The sequence below is a fragment of the Populus trichocarpa genome, chromosome 10 (assembly GCF_000002775.5).
Source record: "Populus trichocarpa isolate Nisqually-1 chromosome 10, P.trichocarpa_v4.1, whole genome shotgun sequence".
In the NCBI taxonomy this organism is placed as follows: domain Eukaryota; kingdom Viridiplantae; phylum Streptophyta; class Magnoliopsida; order Malpighiales; family Salicaceae; genus Populus; species Populus trichocarpa.
The window spans coordinates 7253713-7266869 of record NC_037294.2 but is presented as its reverse complement, the minus strand read 5'-3'; the positions used below and the strand labels follow the sequence as shown (position 1 = coordinate 7266869).

At 28.0% G+C, this 13157-nt stretch overlaps 1 protein-coding gene across 1 annotated transcript; it reads left to right on the top strand.

Annotated features, from left to right (window-relative positions):
- The first annotated feature begins 1629 nt into the window (after window positions 1–1629).
- LOC7460780 (uncharacterized) lies at window positions 1630–2415 on the top strand. The gene has a single exon (XM_002314579.4). The coding sequence runs from the start codon at window positions 1780–1782 to the stop codon at window positions 2212–2214; it is 435 nt and encodes a 144-aa protein (XP_002314615.1). The 5' UTR covers window positions 1630–1779; the 3' UTR covers window positions 2215–2415.
- The last annotated feature ends 10742 nt before the right edge of the window (window positions 2416–13157 follow it).

Genomic DNA, 13157 nt, shown 5'->3' with positions numbered 1-13157 from the left:
ATGTAATTTAAAGTTCATGTTTAATGTAATAAAGACATGTATAATTCCACATATATGAATATAGAAGTGGTATTGCTTTTGACAAGAGTTAGGGTTTTTTCTTGTAAATATTCATGAAAATAAAATTTCAGCATATGGTCATAATAATGTTAAACAGTTGTAAACCTCTTTAAGAGTTTGGATAGTATTACGTGTGTAGTATTTTTTATTCTACAACAAAAGTTTTGGTTTAATCTGTGGACACTAATAACTTTAGTAGGATTCAAGTTCTAACATTAAATGAAGGTTTAAATTGCAAAATACCTTATTGTAAGCATAATGTTATCAAGTGAAAAGACAATAATTACAAACTAGTGGAGGATTGTTGGTGTAGTTTGTGAATGAAATAAAGAAAGAAAAGATGTTTATCCCATATTGAAAAGAAACATTCATTCTTAATATTTATAAGTGTGGGCTTCTAATATGTAGTAAATTAAGTCATGGTGGAAGGATTCTCTTAGTGGGCTTCCTAATGCTATTATATGGATATTTATAATATCAAAAGATGGCATTTGGCACTTGACACTTGGCATTTGGAACTTAATATGTCAGTGAGATTAATTCATCCTTGAATTAATTTTCATAATTAATTATGACATTTGTGACTGTTGAGATAAAACTGAATAGTAGCTATTTAGTTTAATTTAAAGTGTAATTTTTTTATCAACAATCATACTGTTTCATTAACAGTCATATTGACTTTAAAAGGAAAGTGTTGCTATAACATTAGAGCCTTATATATATGAAAATGTTGTGTAAAGGCCAATACATAGATGCTTGGATCAATTTCGAACAGGGATGGCTAGGGAACATAAACCTTCATAATTATCTCAATGATTACTCGAGTAATGTCATGCATTGTTGATGTTATTTATTGTTAATGTTAAAACATAAACTCACAGTGGAAAGACTCTCCTAGTGACCTTCCTAATGCTATTATATGAATATTTATAATATCAAAAGATGACACTTGACACTTGGACACTTGAAACTTAATATGTTAGTGATATTAATTCATCATTGAATTAATTTTTATAATTAATTATAACATTTGTAATTATTGAGATAAAACTAAATAGCAGCTATTCAATTTAATTTAAAGTGTAATTTTTTCATCAAAAGACATATTGTTTCATTGTTATATTTCAAGTCTATTAAAACTTGTAACTACACAAAAAACAATATATAATAAAAATGCATATTCTTTTCTTGGTTTTATCTTCTCATTCTTTTAGAGATTTAGAGGATTTAGTTGTATTCTAGAGGTATTATCTCTGTATGGAACAAATAAACACATTAAAAACAGTGTTTTCATACCTCTAAACTAAATCCATATTTATTTCCATCCTAAATATTCCCATCACTAATAATAAAAGTTGCTGCTTTACATGTGTCTTTGAGAATCTTGTGTATCTTAAGACTACCAAATCTTTCTTTCTCTAGTTACAAAGCAAGTGGTGCCAAGAGCACCTTCTTCGCGGTAAAGAACACAGAATATCTTTATAGTTGTCTCTTTATTAAAGAACGTTCTTTAATTTCTTTATTGAACCTGAAGGGGGATAAAAGAAAAACATTTTTGAAACCCAATAATACGTAACCCCTTTTATAGGCAATGCCATTGCTTGCCCCATGAGTTTACCTTAGTCTTCCTTGATTAGTCTGCACTCAAAGAACAAGGGAGGCAGAGAACTGGTAATTATAAGCTCAACCCAATTATTTTTCTATCATCAACCAAGAAAAATGTCTACACAGCAGCCTCAACAACTGCAGCAGCAGCCTGTTGTCCTTTACCCAAACACTGTCGCAAGGCAGGCCCCATCTTCCCACTCAAATGGGTCATTTGGAACCGTTTTTATAGTCCTGGCAGTGATTGTTGTTATATCAGCTATTGCTTGCTGTCTTGGCAGGATTTGCAACAAGCGTCTAAACAAGCAGAAAGTCAATAACAACAAGCAAAGTCTGCAGCACAGCCAACACACTCCCACCTTTCGTCCCAAGGAAAGGGAAAGTGATCTTGAATTTGGGTTTGACAAGGGATTTCCAACAGCCAGGAATTCTAACATGAAAGGATCAGACCCCAGAGGCCACAAGCCATTCGGAAATGGTCATTTCAGTGGTAGAGGTGAAACAAACACTTCTGCTGGTGATCATGGCGAGCCCAATGCTGCTCCATGAATGAGTTAATTTCTTTGGTATATTCACCTACCTTGGCCTACTTGGCTGGTGCCGTTTCTATCAAAATCTGTTTCCTCTAATTTCCATTGCAGCTGGTTTGAAATACTATGTAATTATTATTTGAAACAATTGCATTGGCTTTTATCATTTTAACATACAGTAATTAAGCTCATTGGAGGAATATTCCTGTCAACATATCTACTTCAACTCTTTCCACCATTCATTTAATCCTTGTGTGTTATAATTTTTAGCCAACTAACTAGTTAATCCCTTTAGTTAAAAAAACTCAATATTGAATCTCTGTATTTTTATATCTGTTTGCGTTGTTATTCCTTCTCTCAATTTATTTCTAATCAATTTTTTCAATCTCCATACTAAACATAAAAAAAATTAATTTAAAAAGAATAGTCAACAAAATAATAAATGTCAACTTTAGTATTATGATCATTTCCAAAACTCAAATTACAAAATTATATAAAATACAAGGACTAAAAATTATTATTCCCTCACCTCACAACTTGATCGAGGGACTAAATTATAAATTCCAAAATCAAAATGACTATCTCACAAGCCAAAAGGACTAGATAATTATTTATTGTTAGTCCAGCCCCAACACACACACGCGTATGAGATTCTATTTTATTGGTCGTCCATAGTCTAGTTGAGTAACTATGTTTATATGATACTTTCTGAGGCATTCGTGAAAAAAACCTCACACAAAAATTGGATTGTTTAATGGTTACCATTCTAGATAAAAATGATGTATAGATTTTGGTTGTGGTTTTTATCATTTTTTTTTCAAAAATCCCTTGTTACACGAGAAACTATTTGATATTTAAATTGATAGGTATATGAGAAAAATAGTATGCGAGAGAATTGGAAGAAAATATACAATGAGTTTGAAATGTTCAATCTATGAACCTCTTTATTTACCTAGGTCATGTTAACTCATCTCAAAACAGGAAGAATTGCACAATATTTGATTGGTGGAAACGTTAGTGCTCGCCATTGATTACAGTGCCTTGTATTGTTAATGATGTGGAGGTTGATGAATATTAATAAATTTGTCGGTTAGAATAACTATTGATTGAGAAATGAGGTGTCTGATTGCATAGAATGTATGCATGTTTGCATTGACGATTATTGGATAAAAAATTGTGGTGCCAACCTTGTGAAGGATTTGTTAGTAAAAGCATAATGTGTGCAAAGGTGGTGCGCAACACTACGTTTTGAGTCCTTGAAACTTTAAAAAATATTTGATGTATGTGTATTGGACCATTACTGTGGTGAAAAAGTGGGATAAAAGGTATGCCCTAAAACTGGAAATCTTGCAAGATGTTGGGTTGAGTACTTTTCGGGTCGAATCTAAAGAAAAAGAACTAGGTAGTGTGAAGACCACGCCATGTGGACCTAGCCTAAACCATGTGGGACTATAACCACACTGTTGGGCTGAGCCCAAATGACGAGAAAATGATTTTTTTTTGAAAAAAATATCCTGCATCATCAATTTCTCTAATAGAACAATAGTTTCCAAGCAAGTTTTAATATCCTCAAATAAATTATATATATCAAATTTAATTTATATATTATCATTGAATTTAGTTTCTAAAACACAAATATAAAGAGATTATAATTCCTTTTCCTCTAAACATTACATTTTTGTATTGTGTTTTTGTGAAATCATTTTCTTGCCAACATGTTTCTTAAGGCTCGAGAGAGAAAGAATAAATAAATAAATCGTTAGTTTAATATACCTTGTAGCTAATCGGTTGGTTAAACATGACATTATTATATTCGTGTAAAAACATATTTATTATTAATAAAAGCTTAATTTATCTTTAATATTCATATAATATTATATTAATGAATCTAATATTTGATTTATGAATCTACAGTAAAGATAAAGTTCATGAGACAAAAATATTTTGCAAATGAAATTATAAAGTTGTTATAATTATAGGATTTCTATTGCATTAAAGCATTATTTTTAAAATGTTCCTAGTCGATGTCCTTTTAAATACTAGATATTTATTAGAGCCGTAGAAACCGATACATATTATATTCTTTTTTTTTATGAAAAGAAGCAGTTGTTCTCATAAGCTGAGGTATAAGAGATACCTATAACTAATATGTAGGTGCTTGTCAAAAAACATGTTCACTGAATTGACCCACATAAGAATTCTATATGGAAAGATCACTTATTTCTATGGAAAAGCTCACATAATGGTTGTGTAAGTGATCCTTAGACTTGAAATCACTAGGTTATATTATATAGAGAATATTATGCTCTGATCTCATTACAAGTTATTTTCATCAAGGTAATGAAGGGGTAGATATTGGGTATAACATCAATTATATGAAGGTACTTGAGTGATCAAGAGAGGATTCATCACCCTAGGTGAATTAAGATAAAAAATTTATTTGTTCTTAAATAGTATTGACTAAGAGTTTCAAATCTTATTCAAACGATCAATGACTATTATGTAGAGAACAAACATGATTTAATATGACAGACATACTCCATACTTTAATGCTAAATCAGAACATTATTGATGAAAGAATATTAATTACATTGAGAAACCAGTCATTGAAAGGCTAACCCAAACCACTAATGATTTTTTTAATATTTGGAGGGATTATGATACGTTTCTAGACGATGAACCTGATTTTAAAATATAAATTAATCAATTGTTGAATTGATAATAAATTAAATTGTTTAATTTATTTAATTAGAATTCTATTTTATATTTGGATCAACATATTCGGAACCTAATGGGCCACATACATTAATAACTATTAGTCATAAATTAAACTGAGATGATTTAATTAAGTATGACTTGATTACGATATATTTTAGAAATTAAGGACTAGAATATAATTAATACAAGGATTATATTTCTAGATCTAGAAAAATCAAGTAAGGACTTGATAGAATTAATTTCTAAAATAGTCTTTAATTAATATATGGATATTATTAAAGGGACAAATTGATATTTTGTAAATTTATAGGGTTTTTAGATTTTCTTATAAACAATAAGTTATGCTTTTTATTTTTTAAGGGGATTATTTGTTAGACAAAAAAATTATGTAAGCCACAAAATAAAGAGCTAACACTCTAGGTATAGTTATCCCTCTCTTCTAAATAGTGATTTAAGAGATTTCTTACTGGTGATTCGTGTGGATTATCATTTGAGGCTGAACAATTAGACAACTTGTGGTTTGTGATAACCTAGCCTTTAAATAATTATTCAAAGTCGAAGAAGATCAGATCTTCAGGTAATAAATCATTTAACAACTCCATATCTATTTAACAGGATCTTAGGGACTCCCAAAATTTTTTTTATTTGTTTCTGTTGTGTGTATGATATTTAGGAAACCCAACATAAATAAGCTTTTTTATTGTGATTATCTTCAGTAGAAAGTCAATTACAACATGTCCTTATAGGTGTAAACTTTAGTTTTTTTTCCTTGTAATTTACCAATCTTATACTCCATCTTTATAATTTATAATTTCCTAATATCACCCTCCTATTTTTAAAAAATTTCTATGTTATCCCTAAACATTAACTAGCTATTAAATTTGAAGTAAGGACACCAAAATCTTCGAGTTTAATCACATGTACTATGACTTGAATGAAAATGGAGTACAAAAGTGAAAAAAAAAAAGGGTGAAAAGTGACTTTTTAATAGTATCTAATTGTTAAGGGTAAATATGAAAAAATATTTTAGAAACTATAAGGGTAACATTTATGGGACCAATATGGAGTTTACCTAATCCTTTCTGTTAACTAACATGGCTTTCTTCCAATATCAATATTGCAACCACATTTAGTTATGCAAGACTATAGACCAATGAATAATGGCAGAAACTCATTCATTTTGATTTGTAGCACCAATATTAGATAACTTACTCTTGGTTCACTGCAAGGCAAATCAAAAGTTAGGCATTATTTGTTTTTTAGTTATTCAAATGTATTAGATTAGTGAGCAAACATGTTTAGTTTATCATGATAAGACATGCTAAACATACATTTTTTTAAGAAAAGCCTAGAATTCATACAAGTTTAAATCTATAAGCATGAAAAAAAAAAAAAACTCATAGCAAACAAACTCTCAACATAAATATAATAATATAATTTTAGCATGTATACTAATAATAAAAATATCCATGTTTAATTAAAACAAAAGAGAGTACTTGTTGAAGCACTTTAAAATCATGAAACTCTTGTTGTCATCAAGGATGAATCATTTGTCCTTAAGGTTTTATTGCTTCTTACTTGTGCAACTAAGATGTTTACAATATACCTCCTAAGATTCCAACACCAACACCTTAGTTTAGATGCACTTCCAAATAAGATCTTTGAACTAAAGATTATGTAACTCAAATATCTCTTAAGAATATGAACCTAAGCTCTATACTTCGGAGGAAAATTGAAGTATAAAAAGAGAAGAAAACACTAAAATATAAGGTAAAGAAGAGTGTATAAAAATCTAAAAAATATTGTAGGAAACTCTTCCTTCACCCCTTTTATTATAGTGTATTTTAGAAATTAAAAAGTTGAATAATTAATTCCAACCATTATCAACCTTTAATTAGCTATCATAAATCAAGAATTAAATCTGAACATAGCGGCTATAAATCTGTAATTTTTAATTGAAAATACTGTTTAAATTTGCAACAAAAGCTTTTAGAAGAGACTGTTGGTAAAAATAATTTTTTGTTGCCCAAAATATTATTTTACAATAAACTCAAACCTAAGCCCGACTTGAAGCCCATGTCGAGCCAGCACACACAAGGGGTTTAAATCCAAAGCCAATTTTGCTTAAGACCTATCGTCTATAAAATATTGGATGCAATTTAGATTCAATTTTAACTTTTTAACTTTCCACTTTAGAAACACCAAGAATGTTTTGTTTCTTTTCTATATGGGATAAAGTTCTTCTAAAGAGTTTTGGGTATCATCAAAACATGCCAACCAAGAGTTCTTTGAAATCAATTTATCATTCACCTATAATTTATTTAAAATATGTTAATGTTCCCTGTTAAAGAACTTATATTGGAGATTAAATTGCAACAAAGTTTTAACCTAAGAAGTGAGTAGACCTCACTTTTAATTTGACCTTAAATGTGCTCATTGACCATGTTTTAGCAAATTTTTCAAAAATTCCACACGTGAATGGAAATTATCTATCTAGTTTGAAAACAACTTGAAGATTTATTAAGAAATACTAATTTGGTAGATCATTAAATCAAGATAGGTAACTTTTATCTTTAAATCGTTTTTAGTGAAATACTATTAAATTTACTCGCAGAATAGTAAACATAATATCTTGAACTATTCATCTTCTATATAAACTAAGACAATAGCACTCATATAGTTCTTTATTTAGAGATTGTTTTTGGTTTTTACTGTTGTGATTATTTTGGTCTTGAACAACTCTTGAATTCAAATAAACAACCATATTTTTTACTTATATAAGTGATCTTTCATTAAAAGTATTCTACTATACTTCATTTGATGTACTAAGATATTAAAATCATTAAGAGCACAGCTTATCATTTATCATGTTGTAACTAACACTTATTTCATTATAAGAATAAGTAAGAAATAATAATTTCCTAGTGCTACCAAGAATGTTAAATGACTTAGCTTTCCATTTAAAACTAGATCTTGAAATCTCAAATCAACTAGGTATGGTTATCATCGTTGTACTCTTTCATCTTTAAAGGTTTTAACCTTGTTCCCCTCGATGAACTATATATAAGCTCTCTTGACAAACATTTGGTTAGAGGATCCATAATATTTTCCTTTGATTTTTGCATAGTTAATGGAAATAATTTCATTCAATAACAAGTATTTAAAAGTATTATATATGCGACATATATATTTAGACTTGCCATTATACATAATATTTTGTGGCCTTCTGATATCCTGGTTTTGGCTAACATGGAATATCCTTCAAGAAATTTTGAATCCATTCAGCTTCATCTCTAGCTTTATCAAGAGTAATAAACTCTGATTTCATCGTGAATCTTACGACACATATTTGTTTAGAGGATATCCATGATACAACTACTCTACCAAATATAAAGACATCCATCTGTGGATTTTAAATCCTTAGTGTCAGATATCCAATTAATATCATTATACCCTTCTAACACCACTGGATAACCAATATAATGTAGCCCATAGTCTAAAATATTCCTCAAATATTTGAGTACCTTTTTTCATTTCCTTCCAATGACCCATATTTGAATTACCTATAAATATACTTCGTTTACTAACTAAGTAACCAATATCAAGCCTTGTGCAATTTATAATATACATTAGGCTTCCAGTTATTCGAGAATATTGTAATTGGTTTATTTCGTTATCTTTATTCTTGTATAGATGTACACTTGTATCAATTGGTGTTTTGACAATGCTATTGTCACCTTTAAAAAATTTTTCAAGAATGTTCTCAACATAGTGAGATTGTGACAATATGAATCCATTAGATTTCATAAAAATTCTTATTTCTAATATATCATCTGCAACACCCAAGTCTTTCACATCAAACTTGTTAGTTAATATCTTCTTAGTAGATTGATCATGTGATCATTGCTATTTAAAATTACCATATCACCCATATAGAGACATGCAATGAAATAACCTTTATATGTGTTTTTCACATAAATGTATTTATCAACTTTGTTGATTTTGAACTCATTTGACAATATAAACTTGTTCAATTTTTTATGTCATTGACTAGGTGCTTGTTTCAAATCATATAATGATTTGACAAACTTACAAACTTTATTTTTTGTCTATGGACAACAAACCCCTCGTGTTGTTCCATGTAAACCTCCTTATCAATGTCACCATTTAAGAAAGTTATTTTTATATTTATTTAATATATTTTAAGCTTATTAATAGTAGTAATGATTATTAACATTCATTTGAAAGTTATTCTTGACACAAATGAATATGTGTCAAAATAATCTACACCTTCTTGTTATCTAAAATCTTTAACAACAAAGTTTACCTCTATATTTGTCAATAGTGCCATCAGCTTTTATATTCTTTTTGAAGATCCACTTATGGCCTAATAGTTTATTTCTAAAAGGAAGATCCACTAGTTTCCATGTATGAATATTCATAATAGATTCAAATTTACTATTGACTGTCTCTTTCCAATAGAAAGTTTCCGGACAGGACATTGCCTCAGACTAGTGTCGAGGTTCATTTTCCAACAAGTATGTTAAAAAATAAGGACTGAATATCTTGGTCATTTTACCCTTTTACTCCTTTTAAGATCAACTTCATCATTTTCTTTTTGATAATGATCACTTGAATTAACCTCAATTGTTCTCTTAAGTGAACTTTTTTCTCATGCTTCCTTCTATGAAAACACAACTTCAAAGAATATAGCATTCTTTGATTCTATAATAGTATTAAGACATATATCCTCAATACTTGACTTGTGTGCAATAAATTAATATGCATTACTATTATATGCATATCTGATAAATACATAATCCATAATTTTAAGTCTTATCTTGATCTTTTTAGGATCATGTATTGCTACCTTTGCAAGACACCCTCACACTTTGAGGTATTTATAGGAAGATTTTCTATCTTTTCATAATTCATATAATATCTTTTCTAGCTTTTTATGGGGTACTTTATTTAGTATATAATTGATAGTTAGAATTGCCCCTTACAAGTTCTGAGGTGCTCTTAAACTTATAAATATGACATTCATCATTGTTTTTTAATATTTAGTTCTTATGTTCCACAATGTCATTTTATTATGGTGAATAAAAAGCAATAGTTTGGTGGATAATACCATTTTGAGAACAGAATTCACCAAATGATGCTTTATATTCTCTATCTCTATCACTTTTTATTACATTTGTTTTCTTATTAAATTGATTTTCAACTTTATTCTTGTAATGTTTAAACATTTCAAAAGCTTCATATTTGCTCCTAAGCAATTAAATATAATAATATCTTATACAATCATTTATAAAAGTAATATAATACTTTTTTCTACCTCTAATTTTCACAAACTTTAAATCATCAATATCTAAATGAATTAAGTCTAGAGGTTCACTACTTTTCTTAATTATTTGAAAAAGAGGTTTTGAGAATTTTGATTCTACACAAATTCTACACTTATGATTTTTCTTAAAAACCATACTTGGTTATAATTCATGGTTTATTAACTTTTGTATAGAATTATAATTCACATTACTTAACCTATAATGCCACATATCATAATATTTAAGCAAATCAGAAGAACATGCAATCTTATTATTATTCCCATCATTGGTTACAATGATCATTATATTTATTTTAAAAAGTCAATCACAAAGATTTCATTTTTCTACAAACATACCACTCTTGAAGAGTATAAATTTATCATTCTTAAAGATCATATTAAAACCATTTTTACTCAACGAGTCAGATACTAAATCCTTTTTAATATCAAAATAACATGAAGTACATTTTTAGTATGACCTTTCCAATACCTAGTACCTTGGAGGTTGATGAGTTTTCTATGTATAAAATTTCTCCATCCACTTCCTTATAAGTGGCAAATATCTTTTTCTTAGCACATACATTTCTTGTTATACTAGTGTCAACCCACTATTACTCATATTTTTAAAAAAACATAGGTTGACTTCGAAAACAACAACAAACATGTTTAATTCCACAACTTTATCAGCGAGGTGATAAACCTGGTTGATATTGGCTTCGACATTCATTTCTTTTTTTTTAGTTACTTTATTGAGCTATATTTTGTTCACTGTGATATGTTCAATTACACCATTTTACTTATGAACTATATTGTTTATGAAAATAGTATTGTGTGAATAATACTTTCACTAATATATTTCTCAGAAAAGATTCGAGGGTTTACCAACAATCCCGTTTAAAATCCAACCTCTTTAGACAAAACTTTATTGATTGTATCTATTCATCGTACTAACTTTTTGTATACATGAATAATATTGTATACACGAAAACATAGGACCATATAACTTTGATGTCATTCTTAGGGAAAATAAATTTATTACTCTTAAAGAAATTTATCGACTAAAAACCTTTTCATACCGACAACTTCAGCCTTGAACCTTTTATCCAAAACTTTCCAAAGTGCAATCCATTTAAGATGTAGTTACTACACATAAAATAACTATAATTCCAAGCATTAATAGCTGCCATAAAAGTGGGATTAGATTCATCATCTGACCATTTTAATACTTTTTTAGTTAAGAATTTAGCCAAATTCAAGGTGGTCATATAAAATAACATTTTATATTGTCACCTCTTAAAATTCTATCCATTGAAATTTTTAGACTTCTCACCATTCACCATAAAAAGTGATGGTAGAACTCTCACTTCCAAATTAGTAGTTGTTAAAGTAGCATTGGTAGGTTTTCTCACCATGCACCATAAAAGATGATGATGGAATCCTCACCATCGAAGTAGTAAATGGTGAAGCAACATTGGTTATAATAACTAATACTCAAAATAACATCATGATAAATATAACTTTTTTTATAAAGCAATAGCCAATAATATTTATAAATAAATATTTCAACTCTACAATAAGCAAGTAATATAAAAATAAAACTTGTAATAAAGCAATTTAAATAAACAAAAGTATGGAATTATACAAGATAAAATAAACATACTAAAAGCGTACCTTTTTTAACCTCCTTTATATCATTATAAAATGTTTAAGCATGTTAAACAAAGAGCATGATCATATAAACATGATAGCATAAACTATCATAAACAAATAATATTTAACTTGTTAATAAAATATAAATTTATAAGATATGTGACATGCATCAAACCATCCAAATTGCATGAAAAATAAGTTTTTGAAGATAAACTATAATTTTAAAACAAATATATATAACAACCTTCTAAAGTTAAACAAAATAAAAAAAAATCATAAAGTTATAAACAAACCAAAAGGTTATAGATTAAAACATATAAAATTAAAAATAAATCTATAAGTGAAAACATAACAAAATAAAAAGAAAAATTATAACTTAAACTTTAAAGATACTAAAACCCTCTTAAACAATCAATCTATATTATTATTATTATTATTATTATTATTATTATTATTATTATTCCTCCATAAGATAAACTAAACAAAGTCTAATAATGAATAAAGCCTTAAGATTATTTTCCAATTCTTCAAATGTATTAGACTAGTGAACAGTGATGTTTAGTTTATCAGAACAAGAGATGCTAAACATAAAAATATTTTCAAGAAAAGCCTAGAGTTCATACAAGTTTAAATCTATAAGCAAACAAAATAATAACTCATGTCAAACTTGTTTTCAACACAAATATAATAATAGAATTCTAACATCCATACTAAACATATATCCAAACTTACAATTGATATTAATTCAAAGTTTTAGCATGCATACTAATAATAAAAATATCTATGTTTAAATTAAAATAAAAGAGAGTACTTATTTGTTGAAATATTTTAAAGTAATGAAACTTTTGTTGTTATCAAGGATGAATTATTTATCATTAAGAATTTATTCCTCCTCACTTATGCAGCTAGGATGTTTGTAATATGCCCTCTAAGATTCCAATAACATCACCTTAGTTTAGATACACTTCTAAACAAAGTTTTTGAACCAAAGATTATGTAACTCAAATATCTCTTAATAAAATAAACTTAAGCTCTATATTCAGAAGGAAAACCAAAACATAAAAAAAGAAGAAAACACTAAAATATAAAATGAGTAAGAGTGTATAAAAATCTGAAAAATATTGTAGGAAACTCTTCCTTCACCCCCTTTTTATAGTGTATTTTAAAAATTAAAAAGTTGAAGAATTAATTCTGATAATAATCAGAATTAATTCCCACCATTATCAACATTTGATTAGCTACCATAAATCAAGAATTTAATATGAATA